Source organism: Electrona antarctica (assembly GCF_951216825.1).
Source record: "Electrona antarctica genome assembly, chromosome: 22".
NCBI lineage: Eukaryota > Metazoa > Chordata > Actinopteri > Myctophiformes > Myctophidae > Electrona > Electrona antarctica.
Window position 1 is genome coordinate 35,805,277 of NC_136805.1, and position 23,312 is coordinate 35,828,588.

The window sequence follows — 23,312 nt, forward strand, 5'->3', positions numbered from 1 at the left end:
CTTGCCTTTCTCACAAGCTTGTTTAGGTTGTGAGTGTCGCATCCCGACACATATAGGCTAGCGTTGAAGTGGTTAATGTATGTTAAAATCTCCAAAGTACTAGGCCTAACTAAAGTTTTCAAATAATTGTAGGTCTAGTGGAGTAAAAGTAGAAATTTTGGCTCTGAGAAGTAAGTAAAAGTATTGGAAATTGGAAATACTCAACTAAAGTACAAATACCTCAAAATTGTACTTAAGTGTACAGTAGTCAGTATAGTAGTACTTAAGTAAATGTACTTAGTTACTTTACACCAGTGAAGCCCCAGAGAGATCTCAATGGGAGCGCGTGTATTTGCAGGGTATCAACACAAGATGTCACCACAACCTTGTGTTATAAATAGAAGGGTCCTCTCGAGATGTCAGGAGATGTAAGAGTGCATAGCGTACAAGTTTACTTGGTTACTTACTGATAAACGTTCTGATTTTCTTTTTACCGCCTTTTCGTTTCATTGCTGACTGAAACAATTGTGGAATGCGCGTAATTTATTCTGTATTTCCTGAATTTGCTTTGGCAATGTAAACGTATATGTTTTCTGACTTTTCTCATGCCAATAAAGCCCTTAATTTGAATTGAAGTGGGTGTTGCGTGCTTGGCAAAAGAAACAGATCTACAAGCTAACAATGCGTCGCATTGTAATGCACTGTTACCTTGTAGATCTGTCTTTTTGTTGTTGCAAGCGACACCGTCATACTTCGGAGTATAAATGAGCCTCGAGTCTCTCCGCGGGAGCTGTCCACCACTGCGTGGTTCTGAAAGAAAGCGAATTCAAACTCGATTGCGCGTATCCGCCTCTCTCTCGCTGTGTGTGAGTGTGCGTGTGCGTGTGCGTGGAGGCGCGGACCGGAGCATGCAGGCCACAGAACTGACACAGAAGGAATACGAGACGGCTCGCCCCTTTTCCAACTCGCCCAAAGCGGCGAAGATCGGTCGCCTCAACGGGAAGAGCGGTCGCCCCAACGGGAAGAGCGGCCGGTCGCACCAAAGCGCGGAGAAGTCGCCCCCAAAAGTCCGGAGAAGTCGCACCCAAAAGTCCGGAGAAGTCGCCCCAACAAAGAGAGAGAGAGATTTTTACATGTAGCTGTTATGTCTCACTGACAGCTGTTTGATTGCATATTCCTGTGTAGTTTGTGATGATTGGGGGGATTATCTGGGATCGACTACTTCAGTCTTGACATACATGATGTGTGATGATGTTGCTTTGCCTTATTATTGACTCTGAGTTTTGAAAGTAAAGAAGAGTTGTGTTTAAGCTGTCATGGTCCACTGATTCACAATAGTAGCCTACTTTTAAACAGAGAGAGAGAGATTTTTACCTGTACTATATTTGTACATGTACTTTGATATTCTTCCTGTACTTTTAAACAGAGAGAGAGAGAGGGGGGGGACGACGACGACGACGACGTATGTGTCTAGTTATAGTGAGTAGAGGGGGCCCAAGGGGGGTCATCAGCCTCTTTTGTTTGAGTGTGCTGGGTTGTTACAAGAACAACAGATCAACTGTAGGAATGTAACGATTTATTTGAGATAAATAATGGTCAAGTTAATATATACAGATGCCACTTTAAAAAAAAAAAGAGTTGAACAAAAAAAATATATACAACGCTTCTTCAATACTAGAAGAAAAAAAGTTGAACAAAAATATATATACACAACGCTACTTCAATACTAGCAGCAAAAAAAAAGTTGAACAAAAATATATATACAATGCTACTTCAATACTAGCAGCAAAAACTAGTGTCCCATAGGGTTAGTTTCAAAGTCCAGCAAAAAGGTAACGGAAATGGTCTTCAGTGTCCCTTAGTGGTCACTGGGACAGTGACAGTGGGCACTGGGACATGCACTTTAGTTGCCCTCCTTAGCGACTGTGGAACGGTTAAGTTGCCCCTTTCAAAGTCCTTCCATAACTGGGCAAGGTTGGACTCTGTCTGCTAATTTCATGGAGGAATGGAATTTCCAGAACAATGGAGGGGAGCTGAAATAAATGCAAAATTGCAGGAAGGCCTATATTATTATTATTACTACTACTACTACTACTACTATTATTACCATGACATGAAACAAAAACATGAGTGCATATGGCTGTGTCCCACGTTTAACAGTAGTAGTAGACTAGTATGAAAGTCTGTGAAAGATTCCACTATATTGCACGCTGCCTTCATGATTTCAGTCATTTTCAAAAATCCACCTGTTGGTGGCACTGTAAGTCTGTGAAAGATTTCACAGGCTCCAGGTCCCCAGCTAAATCTTTAACTTTTTTTAAACAATGAAATAAGCAACTCCATACCATGACATGCACATGAGTGCATATGGCAAAGTTTAACATAATAGTACAACAACTAATTTCAGTAATGGAGGAATGGAACACCTTTCCAGAATGGAATTTCAAGTACTGTACTTTGAATGGAATTTCCAGAACAATATGAGAGTAAGCCATTCATTATCCATGCATAATTTTCATTTGACCAACAACAAACTGGTTCTAAATGTTCTCCTTTGACAAACAATGTTCTAATATGAGAAATAAGGTGAAATAAACATGAAATAAACACGGGGCGAGATATCCGTGCGTTGGGGCGAGCTGTCCACACTTTGGGACGGGCTCTCCACGGCTCGGGGCGAGCCGTCATCACTTTTCGAAATTCTGTGGCGAGCAGTCTTCACTTTTCGCGGGGGCGAGTTGGAAAAGGGGCGAGACGACCTGGTACCATCAGGGAATGGGTATACTCTTCTACGCCTCTTAGACACTGAAACACAAATATACGCCAGTTCAAAACGGCTGTCTGTGGGCGTTCTGTCAAACATTTGTGCGCCGCGCCTGTGTGTTGGGGGACCCTCCCCTGACTGAACTCGGCTCAGGATTGGCCGAGAGCTTTACTACTGTCCCAGCTGATCACTACCTACATCACACGGCTGCTCACACGGGAGCTCATTCAAACTATTCAGTCAAGTAGTACAAGATTCCATTCCCATTCCACTATGGACGACTCTACAACAACTGCCAATGGAGTAAATGGACAGACCAAAATTGAACAAACGGATGTTATTACTCATAAGAATGATTCCCATGTATGCTGTGGTCCTTTCCTTAAATGCATCACGAGTACGACCTGGATACCGGTGGACTACAAGAATGAGATAGTTCAACTTTTAAAGCTAGCAGGACCAGTGGTAAGAATTACATTGGATGTACCATGTACTCACTAGAGTAATTAGGGTTGGAATGCTAATTAAGATTGTGTTATTATTAGTAATACATTCATAATCCGACTCGATATTTCATCATAGCAGAACCCACATTTACCTGCTCTGTCTGTAGATATATCAAATCTGTCGTACTGTATATTAAGCACATTGAAAGCAAATAACTCAACTTACTCTGTAAACTATTAATGTACCCTCCGCCTCTGTCACTATTGACAGCAACGACGGAAAAACGCTGCTAAAAATCCAAAAAACACAGCAGTGTGCAGGGACCTTAAATGTCGTTATTATCTCAAACATGTCTAGTGTACATTATGAATGTATAGTATTGTACACACTAGGTCTATTTGTCATAGGCGGATCTAGAGATAACTGGCCCCGGGCCACTGTCACACTTGCCTAGTGTGGGTAGTGTGAAACCCAGGAAAATATGTAGACAAACCTCCAGAGAGTCGTTGATGCAGAGATGATGTTCGTATTTATTCACACATACAAAAACAAAGGTATTTACAGCTGTGCTGGACAGGTGGCCCTAGCTCCTTCCACCTCCACAGTCCTACCTTGACTGCCAGGCAGTGGGAGGCCTCCCTACATATAAAGGCTAAGCCCCTCCCACTGGAACATACCACCCTGAATTGATTCCACAATTAAACCAGTACTTCATAATGTCCAGGGACAACACATATTATTCATCACATATTATACATAACTTATTATTCAATCAATTAACCATATACAAACAATATAAGATAATTAGAGTTCTCTCTATATACTCTCTAAACAAAACACGGTTGGCATGATGACCCCTACACCCAAACACACAGTTGGTAGGTGCTCCCTACAATGGAGCTACCAATCAGTCATCAATCAATATACATAGTCAAAATAACAAATATCACTCTGCAATCATAAATAATAATTAACATGTTAACCAGTCAGTCTCAGTGGCAGGTTGAACTGCCACAGCCACCAACATGCAAATGTTTAATTTGTTTTTTATACAGAGCACACGCATAATTATGACATAGAACTACGACATTCACCTGCATTTCAGCAGTATTTACAGCAAGCAATTGCAAAAAAAATGTCAAATAAATTTGAAAGTTAAGAAGAAAAATGTATAATGGATAATGTCCCAGCCAGGTAAGGCTTAACACTAGTAACACATACTAAAGGACCATACAGTCAAGTGTTATGATGCTATTGTATGAATGAGGGGGCCCCATTTTGAGAAATCGGAGTAGATAACATAATAACATGTAATCTACCACAATTAGCCCTTTGCTAAATCCCAACCCAAAAAGCGATGTCCAATGCCAATCCAAATAGACTGAAAAGTGGACTGGTTAAGTAATCAATTGGCAGGTGTGGGGTTGCCGTGTCAATCAATTGGCTGAGGCAGAGGCTGGAAATTGCACAGGTGAGGGGATTTAGGCTGATTAGGCCCACTGGCAGAGCCTGACCAGAGCCCTTTGTGGTGGTTCTGGAGAACCGTGGGTCCGACCGACTCGATACCGGGCACTGCACTCCCTGCGGGGGTGTGGAACGTGTGTGTCGAATTTGCTGTTTGTGTCCCTTAAACAACATTCACAAGCCTCTCCCGTACCAACAGCAGAAACGATGTGTTACATTGTGTCTTAGCCCCACACACGTTCTTGATTTGTCAATGAGTATAACTGAAGATGTTTTGCCAAGTTTTAAGGCTCAGACTGTATCCTTAACTGGACCGAATAGACAAAAGAACATTCGATTCTGTCATAACTCTGGCATGGCATAAACTGTACTTGTGTTGTGTTTTCTGTTTTCTGTCAGGCATAACTCTTTGATCTAGAGAAGTTCACAAACATAACTTATGATCATTACACATCAAATTATGCTTAACCATTATAGTGCCAGAAGGAACCATTGTCAAATTTGTCATTGTGTATAAACGTTCTCTGTGGTACACAGAATGGAATTGATTGATGATGCTATATATATATATATATATAGCATTTGGACCATACAAGCTTTTTTTAAGAAAGTATGTTTTCTGTGTATAATGAACCATGCTACCATGCATTGTGATACTACAGCCATTTGATAAGATACTGAAAAATTAGAATGATAAGATAAAGAAGGATAACATGGTTTAGAATTGTCATTGAGTTTATTTTTGTATTTCAGGTGGTCTCAGAGTTGATGATGTTTCTGGTGAGTTTCATCAGCATGGTATTCTGTGGACACCTGGGCAAGATAGAGCTTGGAGGTGTGTCAATGGCAATCGCAGTAAGGAAACTCTTTACAGTCTAATAACATCTGTTCCTGTAAAGACCTCTCATTGTGGAATGTTTAGAGGGTGGTGGCACTGTTTACAAGATCAGCAGCATATTTCTGAGTTGTATGTAGGGACAAAATATACAAATTGATTCATTGGTACATGTTTTTATTGCCAACAATGCATACAGTACAAGAACATATCGTCAGTGTCTGGCAGAAACCAGCTAACTCAATTATTTTCATAAATCAATGCTTTTGAACACCAATGCTTTTTTGTGTGTGTTGGTTAAAAAAGATTGAAACCAAAATATTGAACCAATGAAAAACTGCTTCTGACTAAACCAACTAACTCCATTGGACACTGGATCTGCTAAATCAGCTAATACCACCCCTCTCGGATTTGATAGCACATCAATACACTGGAAGAAATCCTACCTGGAAGGAAGAAAACAAGTGGTTGACATCAATGGAACCATGTTCTCGTCGTCCCTCCCAGTGAACTGTGGGGTTCCCCAAGGAAGCATACTTCCCCAAGGAAGTATGCTTCCTTGGGGAAGCATAAAATAATTTCCTCTTTTGTCAACAAAAGTCTCAAAACTCTAGCGGGAGCTCTAATTCAGCCCTCCTTTGACTATGCTTTCACCTCTTGGTTCTCCAGCATCACAATGTCACTTAAAGACTAAGCTTCAGAGACCTCCCAAAATGTACTAATTCCACGACCCACCTCTTTCCAACCTATTTTGCTAGTCTAAACTCGCTCCGGGTAGAAGACAGAGTTAAGCAATTGAAAATGGGTTTGACATTCAAAATTGTAAATGCAGCCTTGCCCTCAATGCCCTCAGTATCTGCATACTGTACCTGACTAACTACCTAAAAAAAAGTGAGTGACAGCCACAGTGACAGCCACAGAGGGAGCTTGAACAGCGATCTGGTACCACCCTCTTTCAAAAAAAAAGAATTCTCCTTCTACAACACAGCCACCCAGGCGTGGAATGCCCTGACCCCTCCCTCAAATAATGCAGATCATTTACGTCTTTTAAAACTGAAAATCCACCGTTCAGCAGGACCAATGGAGAGGAAATGATCCTCCCCCCTCCCCACTCTGTACATAATGTACATATTTCTTCCTGAAATTATATAGATGTTTTGTTGGTATTGATGATATTGAATTTTGTTATTATTCATGTAATGTCTATGAATTGATTGCATAGGGCCTGAATGGAAACAAGACCGCAAGGACTTTTTTGGTGCAGCTATCCCTTTTGACTGTATTTGATGTATTTGACTGTATTGATGTTCAATAAACTATTCAATCAATCAATCAAATCTCCCCCTCTCGTGCAAGTATCTGACAATATATAAAGTCACAATAGCACTTTTTTTTGTGGCTTTCACCTTTATTTTATATTTTTTATAGCCCGCTGAGCCACGGCCCAGGCCCACAATACCACATTTAATGAGGCAGTATTTGTTTTAAAAATATAAGGTTTTAATTTCCTGACAAATTTACATTTTGGAGTTAGCTGGTTTCTGCCCCTACAGCAGAGATACATTTGTATATCTGTGAAAAGGATTGAACACATACAGGTTTAAGAGCTTATTTCCATTGTAGCCTTTTGAGTGCAAACGTAATGTGTAGGTGATGTATATTTTATGCACCAAGTGACCCATTGTGTCTTTGTAGCAGTGATGGTTGAGTTGAAGAAAGGAGGCAAGCGAGGTTCTAGTCGTCACAGAATCTGATCAGTTTTATTGAACAGAATCACTCAGTACAAGGCAACCACGGGCAGAAGGCCCCGTGGCATTCAGGAGTCACATCGTATAGGCTGATCTCATGTGAACACACAGAAGTTCACAGCATCGCAGTATTTACTAACTTCAAGATCCCGCCTCCATGGAAACAAACAGGCTACCTCCGCTTTATGGGAGCCAATCAGAATGTTTCCTTCACAGGAAAATCCTGTGAGAGGAGGAGGGACACATGGCAACTGGCTCATGTAACGAACTATATGTTTTATACCGATATACTAATTCAATATCTACTATATATGAAGTATGCAGAACATTATTTAACACATGTAATGAAATAGTTCAAACTGTATTGTTAACCAGTCTAAATGATTAAAGCCCAAATACATTGTAGTATCATGTCATTTCGACAGAGAGCAGAAAGCCCCCTATACACACACAGCTGTTAGTTTGCAGTTTGAGATAGGAGCTGTCCCTATGATTAGGAACTGTCCCCCGACCCCCCTGGGGTGTTTGACAGCATTCTAACAAAGGCTTCGTTTTTACAGCCTAATTGTAAATACCTCTAAGCAGTTTACTCTTCTGTGTGTCACCACAGTATCAACTTACAGTTTGTCCTGTGCACAGTCAGTGTGTACAGTCAGTGTACCTAGCTGAAAATAGGTTTGACTGATACATACATGTGTCCATGTTCATACCAGATCCATCATAGGTCATGTGTTTCAGGGTTGAAACATATTTTGACCATGATAAACTAGTCTGATAAACTTTAATTTTGTTGTCAGCCCTCCAACATGGACACAGGTCCATCTCCAAGCATTGCAGACATGTATTCTGACTAAAATCTTAATTAATGAATGCATTAATTGTGCCTGCACAGTATATATATTTCTACTGTTTAAAAATGTTTGATTTCAATCTAGGTGATTAACGTCACTGGTATATCCATTGGCACTGGTTTGGCATTGGCCTGTGATACTCTAATATCTCAGGTAATATAATATACTTGAGTCTTGTATTAATTGTCACACTCACTTTAATATCACGCCCATACCACTTTCAACCTGCTATCCCTATTTTGGGTATGTCAAATAAATAACACATCGAATTGCTTCAACGTAACTGATGGAAGCATATAGGCCTATACCACAGTAATTCACATCATTATCTTGCGTCATTTGAAAAGTTCTACAAATGAATTGCCACGTGCCATTATGAATTATGACTAGTCTCGCGTTACCAGACTGTTGCCTCCGCGATTTCCAAACGCTTCATCATACAGTCTGGGCCAACGGAAGAGCTGTCATGAGTATACTATAAAGCGAAAGTGGAGCCTCCTCGCCACTTCCGTTTCGTCTTTACAGTCGCGCACATTTATCCTAATATAAATAGAAAACATCTAAGAATATATAGCTTGTTGCTTAGCAGAAAAGGAAATAAAAAAATAAGCTCTAAAGATTTTAAAATATATTTAATATAAGAGTTAATATTAATTAATGGAAATGGCAGCTTCCGTTACTCAGCTCATGGGGGCTATAGTATAGCATTCGGAGATTGTGGAATAGCTACGCGAGACTACATCATGACTGACTGTACTGCATGCATTTCCTCCATGCAGACGTATGGGAGTGGCAACCTGAAGCGTGTAGGAGTGCTGCTCCAAAGAGGGGTTCTCATTCTGCTGCTCGCCTGTTTCCCCTGCTGGGCGCTCCTCATTAACACCCAGCCTATACTGCTGGCAGTCAGACAGAGCCCTGAGGTCGCCCGGTCAGGCCTCCTTACACACACGCACACGCACGCACACACACACACACACACACACACACGCACGCACGCACGCGCACGCACGCGCACGCACGCACACGCACGCACACACACACACACACACACACACACAGCTGTACCCTAGCCCTGTTTTTAGGACTCGAACTTCGGCAGGAGTTTTCGAGCGAAACTTCGAACCATTCGTTTCTAATTCATTTAAAAAATAACATAATCATAGAAAACAGTTTAACACCAATTCTTCATTTAGACCTTTAAGAAATTCAGTATTTTAGAAATGGATCCAAAATGCTTCTCTCATTAAATTAATTAAGTCATTCATTTTCATTTGCAAGTGTCATTAAAACGTACCTTCATGTCCATCTGCCATAAAGAGTTGCCCAGCTGTATGTGATGATCTTCATGCCAGCTCTGCCAGTGAGTCGAGTTCACTCCCAGTATACCTAATGGTTTCATGGTTTGTTTTGTTCATGCCCATTCAACCCTGCTATTTTGTGGCTGTCTTTCACAGGCTGCCTTCATGTATCAGCTGCAGGGGCGATATCTTCAAAACCAGGTGTGGTGCATATATTGTTTAGCATTTTAGACTCATGCTACGTTCTTGGTTTACTGAGAGGCACTACACTGTCTCTCTGCATTTGATGCTTTACCTTCTTACTGTAAGTCGCTCTGGTTAAGACTAGAGTGTCTGCTAAATGTCTAAATTGTAAATTGAGTAATTGACATATGGATAGTAATACATCTAACATCAGTAAGACATCTGTCTGCTGTCTTAAAAAGAAAGGTCAGTACTGTTGACTTGGACTGGATGTTATTTTAATTCAAATCACTCTGTTTAGAATGTGGCAATGTACTGTAAAGAGGAGAAAGTGGTATTGGGAACCAATCCGACCCATATGTGGCCCAGAGGTCAGGAGTCTTTCTCCTGTTTCTGTAACGTTAGGCAGCGAGTACACCCCTGAACATGACGCTAGTATGTCACAGGGACTTACCCCCAAATTAACCCTTGATGCTGACAACCTAGCAGGGAGGCCTTGGGTACCTTTGTTATAGTCTTTGCTATGAATCTGTTGGAGATTGAACTCTTGGCCCCACCTGCCAATCTCAGGCAGACAGTCTAACCACAAAGCCACTGAGCTGTTAAAATAAGTAATAAAATAAATATTAAAAGCAAGGTAAAATTATAATACAGAATGAAAGAAATCTTGTGATCTTAAAAGCAGGGTGTTTGTTTGCAGGGCATCATATGGCCTCAGGTGATAACTGGAGCTGTGGGGAATCTCCTTAATGCACTTATCAACTATATCTTCCTCTATCCTATGGACATGGGTGTTGCGTAAGTTTCACAGCCTCTATGGCTCATTCACTTATTTCTCTGTAGAGTACAACAAACACATTTCACACACTTACTCGGATCACTGTTATCTATGTCGTTGCTGTTGCACAATGCAATATCTAGTGAGCAGTGAGTGATTTTGGACACGGCCTATATGCATTGTCTAACATATACCCATACAGTACACAGTCACCTACTGTACAGTGTATGTCATGCAGTGCAGTACCTTCACTTATAAATGGAATGAACCCATAAGGATCCATTTGGTTTCTAAATATCAATCATTCAGCTGGGACCCCCTGGAAACCCCTCGGGGACCTTGAGGAAACCAGTGTTAGAAAGGTCATGTGACAAAATATAAATGAGCCTTTTACAGCCTTGTTTAATGTTGCTACTACCGTCAAGCCCTGCGTTCGAATCCCTGGAAGGAGATAAATCCTATATGCATTGCAGCTTTTAAATGAACAGGAGGATTGTACTGTGTGTGGTGGGGTCCCTGTAATGCCACAGAGTGCATCACTCACTCCACTAAACCTTTTTGCTCTTCTTCATCCCTGATGAAGTGGATCTGCTGCAGCTAATGCTATCACCCAGTATTCCTTGGCTGTGTTCCTGTACGTTTACATCCGCTGGAGGAGGCTACACGAGGCCACATGGGATGGTGAGATGTGTCTCCCATTGAAATCATTTTTCATTCAATCCGAGTCGTCATAGACCACAAGACAGTTCTGAGGCTATTAAAAGGTTTTTAGTCGTTTGCCATTGCAGCAACGATTATTAAGTGCCTCTTGCTCTGCATTCAACCTACTAATAATGTCAGAATACGTTGACCATTGGTCACATTCCAGTGTGTAATATCTAATATGTGACCAAGTTGTATAATAGTCAATATGGTGGCTGGCTGGCTGGCTGGCTGACTCACTCACGTTGTTTAAACAGGCATACTCTACACTTCTCTACAAAAGGTGATATGCTGGCATTTCATATTTGACTGAGTTCATTCCAATTCCATTCCATTCCATACTGAGGAAAATCAGTGGGTTGTATTGTAATGTTACTGATCATGCCATTTATTTAGCATGACACATGCCTGACATCACGTATGCTAACAATATTGCAGTACCCGCACACACACACACACACACACACACACACACACACACACACACACACACACACACACACACACACACACTGTAAACAGTAATGCAGTTGAATGGGGAACAATTGATTTGACTGTCTGTTACAGTATCCAGAGGGTCCTCTTCTGTTTAAAATGTGGACTGCACCGTTTCAGTATGTAAAGTCACACAATATAATAACGTTTACCGGTGTGACCCATGACCGTCTATGACCCCTAGGGTGGTCAACTGAATGTCTTCAGGATTGGGGACCATTCATGCGGATCGCCATCCCCAGCATGTTGATGATGTGCCTGGAGTGGTGGTTGAATGAGATCGGAAACTTCCTGGCTGGTGTCATAAGTGAAACCGAGCTGGATGCTCAGGCTGTTGTGTATGGGCTGGCATGGCTTGCTTTCAAAGTAACTCTCAATATCCAATACAGTCATGTTTATCCATGATGAGAAGAAATACATTTTCCAGTATAAGTAGTATACTGTACATAAATATAGTTTGCAGACAATGTATTGCTAAAAATACTGAAAATGGACACAATGAACATGAAATAGACAAAATGAAGCAATAAATAATATTTTTCTTTTAAACGTTGGCCTACACAACATGGCACACAATACATTTATTTGGAAACACATTTTGGGCTATGGAAATATAGTTTCACAAATATAATATTTTAGATATGTTTTAGACGTACTGTACAGTGTTTCAAGATGTGTGAAAGAGAATGGAATAATTACATGTGTTATTACATTATTATATGTTATTACAGTATACATTTTGACCTCATCCTTTCCCACAGTTACCACAAGGATTCTCTGTAGCAGCCAGTGTGCGTGTTGGGAATGCTCTTGGTGCTGGTAACACGGAACAGGCCAAGCTGTCTGCCAAGGTCTCCTTCATCTGTACAAGTACGGATCACTACATCAATGAAATATTACAAGTTTATTTAAAATTGAAATCGGGCATAGAAAAGACTACTGAACACCACAAAACCAGCACTGGATGAATGACTGAAGGAATGAATTAAAAATAAAAAAATGAGTTAAAAATATTATATTATATATTGCAAAACCACTGACCCATATTTGCAACCAGTCATTTCTGACAGGAATATTTCCCAATAAAATGAAAACTGCAAAGGTCATTCCGATCTTCAAAAATGGGAATAAGCATAATTTCTCCAACTATAGGCCAATTTCTCTTCTCCCGCAATTTTCAAAAATATTAGAAAAGCTTTTTGCACACAGACTGGAACATTTCATAGAAACAAAAAAACTATTAAGTGACCAACAATATGGTTTTAGATCTAACCGATCCACAACCATGGCAGTCATGGAACTTATAGATAAAATATCTACCAACACCGAAAATAATGAATACACTTTGGGAATATTTATAGATTTAAAAAAGGCATTTGATACTATAAATCATAGATTACTACTGGATAAATTAAATAGATATGGTATTAGAGGGGTTGCAAATGCATGGATTAAAAACTATCTAGAAAATAGAACTCAATACGTACAAATTAATAATGATAGATCTGAATCATCAACAGTCACTTGTGGGGTCCCACAGGGATCCGTCCTGGGACCAAAGCTTTTTATTTTATACATTAACGACATATGCAATGTCTCCGACAGGCTGGATTGTGTCTTGTTTGCTGATGACACAAACTTGTTTTGCTCTGGCACAGATCTGAAGCATCTTCTGGATACAGTGGAAAGGGAATTAAAAACAATAAAAAGGTGGTTTGATGCAAATAAACTATCATTAAATCTAAATAAAACTAAGTTTATTATATTTGGAAATCGTCAAATTGAACAAAATATACAAATTATGATAGACACAGTAAAAATAGAGAGAGTCTATGAAAATAAATTTCTTGGCGTGGTTATTGACCATAAGCTAAGCTGGAATTCCCATATAAATCAATTAAAAACAAAAATATCAAGGGCCATCGCAATACTGCATAAAACAAAAAACATTCTTTCAATGGATTCACTATATATTCTGTATCAATCTTTAATATTACCACACATTACATACTGTATTGAAGTCTGGGGAAACACTTATAAAACATTAAGCAACCAAATATACATACTTCAAAAAAAAGCAATAAGAATTGTCCACAATGCTGAGTACTATGAGCCAACCAATACATTATTTATAAAATCAAACAGTCTAAAATTCAGAGAATTAGTGGACTTTAAAATCGCTCAATTCATGTACAAAATAAATAATCACATGCTCCCAGACTGTATCCAGAAGATGTTCCATATAAGAGAAACAAGATATAATCTCAGAGGTACATGCGTTTATTCAAAAATAAAAACCAGAACAAATGGCAAACAAAGATCCTTAACATTTGCAGGAGTAACATCATGGAACAGCCTAAATAAAGAGGTAAAATTAAGCAGCTCATTACATTTATTTAAAAAAACTCTTAAAAACAATATGATAGACAATTATAAAGTGGATTGATATCATAAAAGAATAACAAATACTCCTTCCTCCCTCCTTTGCGTTTATTATTATTATTATTATTATTATTATTATTATTATTATTATTATGATAGTTATAATTATAGTTATTATTATTATTATAATTATTATTATTATTATTATTATTATCATTATTTTTTACTATTATTATTATTATTTATTTTCTCTTTGTCCTTTTTCTTTTTTTTGTTTGTATGTTTTGTTTTTGTTTTTGTCTTGTTTGTTTTGTTATGCTTGTTTTGTTTTTGTCTTGTTTTTGTTTTTTGTTGGTATTTTTCATCCGTTATAGTTATGTTGAATATTAAAAGGGCTGGCATTATAAGCTGAGGCTTCTGCCAAACAATCCCTTTTGGTCAACAGAAAAATATATACCCTGAATACATTGTATAAGGTGTGTTTATTTTAAATGACCAATAAACTTGAACTTGAAATTAATGTACAACACAAAAAGCACTGAGTGAACTGAATGAATGACAGAATGACTAAATGAATAAATGCCAAAATCAATAACCAAGATAAACTAAAGACCTAACTAAGCATCAAACAAAAACAAACAAACAAAAATATGGGCTGGTCAAACTAATAAGTGGGGGAGCTATGCACTATGTGCATGTCAGAGTCCCCAGACACCCCATAAACTACAAAAACAAAAGAATAAAACTAAACAAACTCCAAAAGAATACTTACGACCAGCCCATCTGAAACTTACCTAAAGAATAACAGAGCAACAAAAGGGGAACACAACTGTTTCAGCTGCTGGCCACAGCTCCTCCCTCTGACACTAATCACTCAATCACTCATGAAGTACAGCTGGGACCAAATGATTGACAGGTGAGTCGCTAGACCAGAGCATAGATAGATCATAGCAGCATAGATCAGCAATGTCACAGGCAGAACATGCACTACAACAAAACAAAGACGGAGTAACATTAGTGAACAGATGATGGACAGAGGACAGATGATAGACAAATAACGGAATGGATAGACGTAGTGTCTCACCATGCCTCTCAGCCATTATAAAATACACGGTAACCTGAGACTTCTTGTGGTTTATTGCTTTATTATTACATCACAATTCTATTGGCAAAGGATGTCCTCTAATTCCTTGTTTAGAGTGTCAGTTGTACAGTAAGTATTCTTCCATGCTTCGGCCAACTATAATAGAGTGGTTCTTTTCCCCAATTCAGTTATAGGGGGATGTTGTGTCGGGATCGTTCTTGGAGTCACTAAAGACGTTATAGGATATATTTTCACCCGAGAGAAGTGAGTACATTCTTATGGTACTTTGATGTCTCTTAACCACTTAATCCTATACTGTATACTATACTTGTTGAACAGAATTCACCAAGGCCCTATAATAGGCCCCCTTGTGTTTTTGTTCTACACTAACTAATTACCTTCACCTAATATTTGCGCAAAAAACATTTAAGCTATATTTTCCCCTTTTAGTGTATGTTCCCTCATATTTTCTAAAACATATGTGTATATATTTTAAGATGTTAATGTCTTTGCTTTTCTTTCAGAGATGTCGTTACGAGGGTTGCTGATGTCATGATAATGTATGGTTTTATCCATCTGTCTGATGCCGTTGCGGTGAGGGATATACCAATTTAAAAATGCCTTGTTTTATTTCAAGGTCATGTACAGGGTTCAATTTCTGGACAATCAGTGCGGACTATAGTTTTATACCTGCTTCTGGTCAGACCGGATTCCCAAAAGGAAATGCAGACTGTCTGAGAGATATATATTTATTTATGTTTGACAATATCACAGTACTTACTTACTTTACTTACTTAGCATCCTTATGTTGGGCAAATTCCAGAGGCATTTGGAATCAGGTGTATTAAATCTTCACAGGCTGTGGCTGCAGGGGTTGTTAGAGGAGCAGGGAAGCAGAATGTCGGTGCACTGAGTTCCTTCATCAGTTTCTATTTCATCGGCTTCCCCATTGGAGTGGCCCTAATGTTCCCAGTCAAAATGGGCATTGTAGGTGAGAAGAGATGAACGGTGTATAATAGCTGAGCTGTTATATTTGGAAAATGTTGACAAATCTTCCTGTTGGTCCTTGGCACAAACTATTTTCAAAAGGGAGTCCATATCGGGGATCCCTGACATGCATAGTATTGCATACAGTATGTTTGAGAACCACTACAATAAGTAAAGGCTAATTTATATTTCATGACTCATTGCTTTGCTTGTCTTGTCGAAAGGGCTGTGCTTATAAACTAGCCATAACTGTGGTTCTCAACTGATTACATGTGGACCCAGCTGTTACTACTAGAACTAGTAATGACCTGGGACTAGAAAAGTTAAAAGAGATGGATTGCACTTTACAGCTAGCCAAGATACACAAATGTGAACAGGTCTCATAAAATTTCAGTTATTATGCACAGTCCTAAAGTAGAAACAGACAATAGTGTGTCAGTACAGCTGTGCTTGGAGAGAGTGCACATACTGAGAGTCACTGTACTAGAGTCAATTATTCTGTCCTTATCGGTTCCCTATGTGTTGCAGGGCTGTGGTTGGGATTTTTCATCGCTGTCACATTGTTGTCCATAGTTTTAATAGTTTACCTATGTAAACTGGACTGGAAAAAGGCCACTACAGAGGTAGGTGTCTGGCCTACATCTATGTCCATGGATAAATGTCATGACTCATAGGTTTTATTTTAATTTCATTACATTACATTTCTTTATTTTATTTTTATTTAATCATTACAATGCTGTTATGATTATACACTGAATATTAAAACTGTCAACTTATACTTGGATGAGATGCTTTTGGGCTGACAATTTGACGTACTTTACATACCGTAATTAGGCATTGGAGAGAGCAGGTGTCCCAATCACAGAGAGGAAAGAGATGTTTGGAATCGGGGAAAAAAGTAAGCTAACTCCAATTTCCTATTCCGAATCCTTACACATCTCTGAACAAACTTGATATTTTTGTGGATTTAAAAAAAAACGTTATTCACATTTCACAGCAAAAATAAGCCTCCATGTGCTGTAACACTTCTGATAGCTGAACCAGCATCTCATGTTTGAGCTATCAAACCACGCTCGGATCAACAGCGGTTGACCCCAAATAATGGCCTCTTGACACTGGGAAGCTTCACTCTCATGACACCTTTTTTGTTCCCCATCTCTTCATCTCCCCCAATCAGGGTCTTCTCTCATACCCCTGGAGGAGGTGCTGGGCACTGGATCTGGTTCTCTGACCTCTCAGAAGGCGGACGTGGTCTCAGGAGCGCTTGATTCGGGTCAGGGTGAGGATGTGGCAGCTGCCACTACAGTGAGGGTGGCCCTGTCATGCAGACAGCTGGTGGTACGGCGTGGCCTGATTCTCGGGGTCATGCTCCTCGTCCTCGCTGCTGGCATCTTTGTCGATGAGCTGGTCACCCGGCGGCTGATGGTCCAACAGACTAGCCTGGATCCAGCCCAAAGACCCCGCCCACTCTCTTAGTGGACTGCATCTCTAAGCTACAGTCTGATAATCAGGCTACCAACAGACAGTTCTTCCCAGGACGTCCTACACTGAACAACGAAAATATTCACTTCATAGCAGTGTTTAAAATATACAAAGAAAACGCCTGATGTATAGTTGAAATGTGTTTTGGAATTGTGAATTCTATATACTTAAAAGGATCCCTGGCTAATATGACAAATATGCCTTAAAACACTATACTTGCCCTCTATTTTATTTCTTTCATATATAGAGAATCTTTCACTCAATAGGGACTGCTCCCGCCGCAGGTTGATGATGTCATACGTCCATGTTTGGTCCAGCCCTATGTAATGTATGGAATGCATTGTATGGAGGGTCAGGGGTTGTTAGAGGAGCATGACATGTACTCACAATGCACTCAACCAAATTCGTCGCAGCAAAAGAAAGACAAAAAAGAATATCGTCATATCCCCAAACAGGTATGGACTAGTACTAGTATAAGTAATAATTTGATTTTGTTTTGGTAGGACATGATATATCCCAATTATCAAGAATGGGTGAGCTGTAGTGTGTCCAACACCAGCAGTGGTGAGCGCACTTCATGGCCCACTTCAACTCTGCTTGCGCACAAGTTGTGTGCAAGGCGCAAGTTGGCATCTCGAGAGATGCCAACTGGTCTTTTTTTATTGCCCTAAATATTGTCTATATACATACATTTATGAATCCACTTGCTGACCAGCTGTCAGTATTGAGAACGTTTTTTATAGGGGTTTCTTGTGACCCTACCATTAACATCCTATGGCAGGCAAAATTGTCAAAAATGTCAGGCTTTCCTTATGCTTTTAAGTAGCATGTGACATGTCAAACTAGGGAGTTTTCATGATTCTGAATCCATTCCAAGCATTAGTTTTGCACAAAAAACACTCTAAAAACAGCCATAGACGTTATGACAAATGTGATGAGGTCAGCACAAATGTGATAAGGTCAGCACATTTTGGGGACATTTTGGCAAGTGGCTATGGCTGTTTTTAGCCCAAGGAGTGTATGTTGTGCAAAACGAATGCTTGGAATGGATTCATTAAAGCAAAAGGAAAGTTTGACATTTTTGACATTTTTGCCTGCCAAAGGATGTTAATAGTAGGGTCACAAGAAACCCCTATAAAAAAATTGCTCAATACTGACAGCCGGTCAGCAAGTGGATTCATGAATGTATGTATATAGACAATATTTTAGGACAAAAAAGGGGAGACAGTAGCCAATAACATTGCAGGAGAGCTTGTGTGGTATACCTGGCCTTATGCAAGTGTTAAAACAAGCCACTCATCAAAAAGAAAAATCTAAATGTTTTGGGGGGAAAAGCCGACCTACAAGGTCATCAGCAATTCTCTTTTCTTTGTAGCCTATAATGACATGCCAAAAATTGGGATTTCAGGGTGTTTAGCTATAGTTAGCCAGCGAGACTGGGACGTTATCCACTGTATACTGGCAGGTGGCAGTCCTCCTGAGACAGACATTATTTGTGGCATATGCATGGTCCAAGTATATTACATGTTTGGGATTTCCATAATTGGGTATTATCAGTACAGTTGCAGGAGAAAAAGGGCCACTAGCTGCAAAGGTGAATGGGTGCGTACTTCATATTAGGAGGAGACACTGTAAACAAGTTATACAAGCTAAACTATTTTTTTTTGTCTTGCCTTTCTCACAAGCTTGTTTAGGTTGTGAGTGTCGCATCCCGACACATATAGGCTAGCGTTGAAGTGGTTAATGTATGTTTTCTAATCAAAATTAAAATCTCCAAAGTACTAGGCCTAACTAAAGTTTTCAAATAATTGTAGGTCTAGTGGAGTAAAAGTAGAAATTTTTACATACATCTGAGATGTATGTAAAAGTATTGGAAATTGGAAATACTCAACTAAAGTACAAATACCTCAAAATTGTACTTAAGTGTACAGTAGTCAGTATAGTAGTACTTAAGTAAATGTACTTTAGACACACACACACACACACGCGCACGCACGCACGCACGCACGCAATTTGTTTACCCGGTTGAACCAGCTAGCCTAGCTACAGTATACATATTGTTCAGGGCATGGACAATATGTACTTTAGCCTATATCCCTGAAGCCCCTTTTCCACCAGTTGGTTCCCAATGGGAACCGGTTCAGGTTTTTTTGGTTCTTCCATGAGCCTAGAGCTCCAAAATTGGAACGTTAATTATGAATTGAATGTGCAAAACCAAACCATACCTATATTAAATTGTTATCACCATGAAACTTCCCCAGTTGATTACTTACACAAAGACAATGATTTATTGTATTACAAATTTAATATATCCTATTTATATAGGAAAATATGCAAACAATTGAAAATATGAAAAAGCTACTGTGGAAGGGTTATCATATGTTAATTTACTTATATTGATCCTATAAACAAGTGTATAGTTTAAAAAAAAACATCACATTCACAAGGTTCTGGAAAGTTTCGGTTCTGGGTTATAGCCTACCCTTCATAGTCAAAAAGAGCCATGCAGCCAAATGTCAACCCATTCATTAAGTTCCATTCATTCCATTTGTTTGAACTCTCTGAACTGCGAACGTGCATCTCCTTCTCACCAAGACACTAATGTGCAGTATGTACTCATGCCAAGGCACCTCTCACACAACACATGAAAGATATGTACTATAGCATTTCAGACCAGAGTTCAGTAGTATGTATAGGTGTTAATGCATGCATGATGCAAGTCCCAAGTCCGAGATGTTTTCTGTAAAAAAATAAAAAAAAAACCATCAGGTTGAATGTGGTTTAAATTGTTATCACCATGAAACTTCCCCAGTTGATTACTTACACAAAGACAATGATTTATTGTATTACAAATTTAATATATCCTATTTATATAGGAAAATATGCAAACAATTGAAAATATGAAAAAGCTACTGTGGAAGGGTTATCATATGTTAATTTACTTATATTGATCCTATAAACAAGTGTATAGTTTAACCCACTCAATTCATAATTAACGTTCCAATTTTGGAGCTCTGGACTAAGAACCAAAAAGAACTGAACCGGTTCCCATTGGGTCTGGGCACACCTAAGATGCCAAAGGAAGCTGTCTGCTGTCTGCCTGTTCAACTTCAATTTCTATCTCTCTTTTCTCTCACTCTACCTACAAAACGATGGAGTGTGAAAAATAGGACTCTGAAGGTATCTGATTCTGATTTACATGACATCCAAGTAAATAAATGTAGGCCTATTTAAATAAATCGCTGTATAAATGCATCATTTACAGTGGCAGCTATGGGTTCCTATTTTCGCTCTTCTGCATACTGTATGTATGTCAAGTGAAGATGTATGTCAAGTGAAGACCAACAGTTTAGTTGTAGTGACGTAGAAGATTTGCTTTTCATGTCTTATGGTCAAAATAAGAAAACAAACAAACAAACAAAAACAACCGCACATACAGTACAGTCCTAAAACTACCAGATACATTGCTATTATATATATATATTCTCATAGGCTGACTGAAAAGCTGCAGAGAAGCTAGTCTCTATTTCAGGCCTGTGAATACCAACCCATCTGCAGCAGAAGGTTGAATGCATGTGCATAAACTGAAGTATAATGAAGATTATCTGGCGGTATACAAGGAGACAGTATAAACACGTGTTGTTTTGTGATGCATTTGTCAGAAAATTATATTAATCCAATTCAGTCCAGACTTCATGTTGGAGGAAATGCTACACCTGTACACTGTGACATACACTGTGAAATGTGTATCATATTCTATAGTAATTAGTAATTACTGGTGGGTTTACGAGCTCAGCTCTTGACACATACATACTCAGCCATAAAATAAATATTTAAATGAATGACATAAAGCTGCACATCGGGAATCATAGGTCAGTTTCTGTCAGACCACAGCCTTGGTGAACGCTTCTCTGGTCAGTTTGTGTGTCTATATTGTAGAAATAGACCACCTGGGTTGGGTGCAGGCAGGCCCCAAAAACAAGGTTTTAGTAGTAGGCCTAATATTCTGAAATTATAAATAGTTATTTATTTCGAGACAGTTTCTCATTATAATGACATTGGAGCTGCGTAGAGCTGGGTTTCCAGCCAGGGGGACAACCAGATTGATTCTAATAGAATGGGTTCACAGTTCACACTATAGGGTGACCACCAGATTCAAACTGTTCATTTGAGGGACAGACGTTACGTATCACTTGTGTGGGACAGGGGGGACGGGACAGGGTTAACAACTTATTAAGTGCCTTGATTGTCATATTCGACCATAGGCCTAATATTGCCTACAATTTTGTTATTAAACCCCTCTGGCGTCTCACATTTTGTTTTAAAATGTAAATTTCGGGTGGTATGGCCGAGTTGGTACTGATATTTCTCGCAGGAAAAGAGACAATGACAGAGCTTTACAACAGAAAGCCAACTATTAGGGGAATAACTATAGAGGGTATGCGCATGCATAAAGTGAGTGGCAAATCGAGTGGCAAAGTGAGTTTAACATGATTTAACATCGTTTAATGTATAGTCAGATAGGACTTTTCTGTTTGGATGTATGGGCTGTCAAGGTGTTGTATCTGGTCTATACCATACTGTTAAAACTGGGAGAGCACCGAAGAAAGTTTGTGAGACACGGCAGATGAGATGTTGTTGTTTATTTCAGCGAAGTACAGCACGGCACAGGTTAAGGCTCACGCCAGCAGACATGCTCCACACACAGGGCTCACGCCCAACTGACAAAGTGGTCGTATTCTAGTTAACCGTTTAAGCATTTTACATGAGTGTGGGGTGTCGACAGATGTTTTGTTTGTTGAACAAACTGTTGACCTTCAGGTCAACAAACTCCTTTGTCATACAAATAGCCACAGGAGAGGCTCCAGGGGTGTAAACAAACCATCACCCTGAGAAGAGGGTCTCAGGCCAACACCCACGTAGGTGACAACGGCTGAACACACATGCAGGAACACACATTACTTAGAATTATGGAATTCCAGATTCCACACATGAAAGTCGTTTAACTTGAAGGTATGATGAGTACTTAGTTACTTTACACCAGTGAAGCCCCAGAGAGATCTCAACGGGAGCGTGTGTATTTGCAGGGTATAAACACAAGATGTCACCACAACCTTGTGTTATAAATAAAAGGGTCCTCTCGAGATGTCAGGAGATGTAAGAGTGCATAGCGTACAAGTTTACTTGGTTACTTACTGATAAACGTTCCGATTTTCTTTTTACCGCCTTTTCGTTTCATTGCTGACTGAAACAATAAATTGTGGAATGCGCGTAATTTATTCGGTATTTCCTGAATTTGCTTTGGCAATGTAAACGTATATGTTTTCTGACTTTTCTCATGTCAATAAAGCCCTTAATTTGAATTGAAGTGGGTGTTGCGTGCTTGGCAAAAGAAACAGATCTACAAGCTAACAATGCGTCGCATTGTAATGCACTGTTACCTTGTAGATCTGTCTTTTTGTTGTTGCAAGCGACACCGTCATACTTCGGAGTATAAATGAGCCTCGAGTCTCTCCGCGGGAGCTGTCCACCACTGCGTGGTGCTGAAAGAAAGTGAATTCAAACTAGATTGCGCGTATCCGCCTCTCTCTCTCTCTCTCTCTCTCTCTCTCTCTCTCTCTCTCTCTCTCGCTGTGTGTGTGTGTGTTTACCTTCTATCTAGCCCCGCCCGAGATAGGCGGGGGCGCCTGCCTCTGAAGGAGCTCATTCAAACTATTCAAGTAGTACAAGATTCCATTCCCATTCCACTATGGACGACTCTACAACAACTGCCAATGGAGTAAATGGACAGACCAAAATTGAACAAACGGATGTTATTACTCATAAGAATGAT

General features: G+C 39.5%; 1 protein-coding gene across 1 annotated transcript; it reads left to right on the top strand.

Moving 5' to 3' along the window:
• Positions 1-5,422: 5,422 nt before the first annotated feature.
• Positions 5,423-22,416, top strand: LOC306915122 (multidrug and toxin extrusion protein 1-like; the record flags this gene model as incomplete). The annotated part of the gene is made up of 16 exons (XM_079492371.1): positions 5,423-5,509; positions 8,173-8,241; positions 8,868-9,016; positions 9,406-9,448; positions 9,543-9,587; positions 10,270-10,367; positions 10,931-11,028; positions 11,729-11,910; positions 12,306-12,414; positions 15,199-15,274; positions 15,535-15,604; positions 15,869-16,001; positions 16,526-16,620; positions 16,832-16,895; positions 17,175-17,422; positions 22,330-22,416. The coding sequence occupies 16 exons, from the start codon at positions 5,423-5,425 to the stop codon at positions 22,414-22,416; spliced, it is 1,653 nt and encodes a 550-aa protein (XP_079348497.1).
• Between the last annotated feature and the right edge of the window lie 896 nt (positions 22,417-23,312).